Below are 2,689 nucleotides of genomic sequence, written 5' to 3' on the forward strand. Positions count from 1 at the left end.
TTATAAAGGTGTTATAGACACAAGATGTCTTAGGTCACTTATTTGCATGTGTAAAACACAATGTTCATTTGCCTTTAAAAAATCTACATAATCATTTTACTGAAACACCAAATGGACAACTCAGAGCTGAAAAGGGTCAAAGAGAAAACTTTCTGACATATATCGAGCAAGGTAAGATCCTTCTCTAAACTGTGCCTTTATTAGGATTTATACATTATATACTGTATTTGCTATGTACTCAGTAAAATCTCATTCTTAACTATTAAATGCTATACATTGCTTCCTCAATTGGCTTTTTCTTTTCTTTCCTTGAGTGCAGTTCCAAATTGTCTTGAGTTTATTTCTTTTAATTTGCACAGAAAATGGAGAACTCGCAGAGGCCCATGCGTCTTTACTTAGGTATTTCAACAAAAATTAATTGTTAGCATTAGAATGCACATAATGATATGTGTAATATTTAGATTATATATTTCTGTACAGGGATATGCATTTTGTCATTGCAATGGATACTGACCTATCAGCAAGGTAATTATATCAAAGAATACATATGTGTACACAAATAAAATAGTGTGTTTATACATATATAATAAGTTATTTTTTCCCCTCCAGTCAATGTGGCCTTAAGAGGAATTGCAACTCAGTCTTCTTTATTCGACTATAACTATGCTTCCTTTGCTATTGATGGCAACAGAAATTCTGACTTGAGCGCCTCTTCATGTACACACACAAATGGTGACTATGGCCCGTGGTGGAGGGTGGATTTGTTGGCGGTGTATGACATTAGCAATGTGATCATCACTAACAGAGGAGACGCCTGTGCAGATCGGATAAATGGTGCTGAGATCCACATTGGCAATTCCTTAATCAACAATGGCAACAATAACCCAAGGTGAAATTTATAAAAATACATTTACAATTTATTAAAAGTATGTCAGCATAAATATGTATTAGTAATAATAGTATAAGTTGCATGTAATATTAATATAGTATGTTTAGAGAGTTTAATCATGAAGCTCTATTAGCATTACCTAAAGCTCCCTATGAGTCTTTGTAATTTGGTAGCAATACTTTTTATGCATTTAAATCTTTAATAAGACATTAAAACATTCCACTAAATTGCTCATCAGGTAATGTGGAATTGTGACTGATATTTGTCCTCATCTATATAATTCTAGATATAATATAAAAGATAACTAACTTGTTTCACAGACTTTCCCCAAAATTATATAAAGTATAACATCATTCTACAGTAAAATAAAAAATTTGTTTGCACTGCAACTGTTATTATCATAATCAAGTGCAGATTGGTGACATCGCTCTCTCTCTCTCTCTCTCTCTCTCTCTCTCTCTCCCTCTCTCTCTCCCTCTCTCTCTCTCTCTCTCTCTCTCTCTCTCTCTCTCTCTCTCTCTCTCTCTCTCTCTCTCTCTCTCTCTCTCTGTCTCTTACACACACTTTGTAGATGTGTTGTTATCCCTAGCATGCCTGCTGGTGCCTCTATAAACTACACATGTAATATGCAGGGTCGTTACGTGAATGTGATCATTCCCAATATTGCTCAGTACCTGACAGTTTGTGAAGTGGAAGTCTATGGTGTTCCAGGTTCCACTTCTATATTCAATAAACTACATTTAAAGTTAAAATATGTTTTAAAACTGTTCCTAAATAACAACATTGTTGACTTTTTTGCAGTCCCTGTTTTTAAAAGGGCATTTCTGAGAATAAAGTTTAACAGCATTGAGGATCTCAGCAACCCTACCATGAGGGACAATATTCTTCAAAAGGTGTGTGTTTGTGAGAATGTACACTCAGTTGTCAGTTTATTAGGTAAACATACCTTGTAGCTATACTCATTGGTCAGACTGATTATTTCCCCTCGGTTGTGCTACACAGCTTGCTGCTCCTCCTCTATTAGTAGAAAGGCAGTCACTGTTAACTGCACTATTTATACACTATTATAAAAGTGACTCAAACCCATTGTCATTGCTGCACCAAATAAACACATACAAATGCAATGCCATATTACTCTCACTGCTGAGTTGAAAATTGTTTACCACCCAAATATTATCTTTCATTGGTAGACCTGAAATCAGTGAATGTATATAAAAAATGTATTATGATATGTACAGTACATTAAGTATTACTAAGCAACAGTTATTTTTCTCCATCAGGTCAAATCTGCCAAGATCCAGCAAGCAGTATTTCACGTCCGGTGGACAAAAGAACCAGAACTGGAAAAAAGAACTTAAAAAAGGTTAAGAAAGGTTAAATGTGTACATCTACTCTCACTATCACTCTCCCTCCTACTGCTCGTCCTACTACTACTACTACTACTACTACTACTACTACTACTACTACTACTTCTACTACTACTACTACTTCTATCTCTAATAATAATAAGGTTTACAATAATAATAATAATAATAATAATAATAATAATAATAATAATAATAATAATAATAATAGACATCTGCACGGACAAGGCACTTCTTGCATATACCACCCCAAGTGGCCAGTTCTTGTCAAGATATATAAAACAATCAATGCAGCATAAATGAACATACTTATGCTTTTTGATGATAAACCCTAGCTCTGTAAAATGCCTGCTAAAAACTCCTGATTTGGTTACTTATCTCTGAACTCTGTAAAAATGCATAGTACCAATGGGAAGCCAACTTCAATGATATTGAA

At 34.3% G+C, this 2,689-nt stretch overlaps 1 protein-coding gene across 1 annotated transcript; it reads left to right on the top strand.

The window, feature by feature from the left end:
• The first annotated feature begins 362 nt into the window (after positions 1-362).
• Positions 363-2,247, top strand: LOC113635458 (fucolectin-like). Its single transcript, XM_047816358.1, has 6 exons — positions 363-399; positions 481-525; positions 610-889; positions 1,461-1,600; positions 1,691-1,782; positions 2,170-2,247. The coding sequence occupies exons 1-6, from the start codon at positions 363-365 to the stop codon at positions 2,245-2,247; spliced, it is 672 nt and encodes a 223-aa protein (XP_047672314.1).
• Positions 2,248-2,689: the final 442 nt, after the last annotated feature.

This window comes from Tachysurus fulvidraco, chromosome 7, assembly GCF_022655615.1.
Source record: "Tachysurus fulvidraco isolate hzauxx_2018 chromosome 7, HZAU_PFXX_2.0, whole genome shotgun sequence".
NCBI classification, from domain to species: Eukaryota; Metazoa; Chordata; class Actinopteri; order Siluriformes; family Bagridae; genus Tachysurus; species Tachysurus fulvidraco.

Bases quoted from the DNA above. Each gene is read 5' to 3' on its own strand.
- LOC113635458 (XM_047816358.1), top strand. From the start codon at position 363: ATGGAGAACTCGCAGAGGCCCATGCGTCTTTACTTAG. The intron at 526-609 runs GTAATTATATCA...TTTCCCCTCCAG, and splicing joins GATACTGACCTATCAGCAAG to TCAATGTGGCCTTAAGAGGA. The intron at 1,601-1,690 runs GTTCCACTTCTA...ACTTTTTTGCAG, and splicing joins GGAAGTCTATGGTGTTCCAG to TCCCTGTTTTTAAAAGGGCA.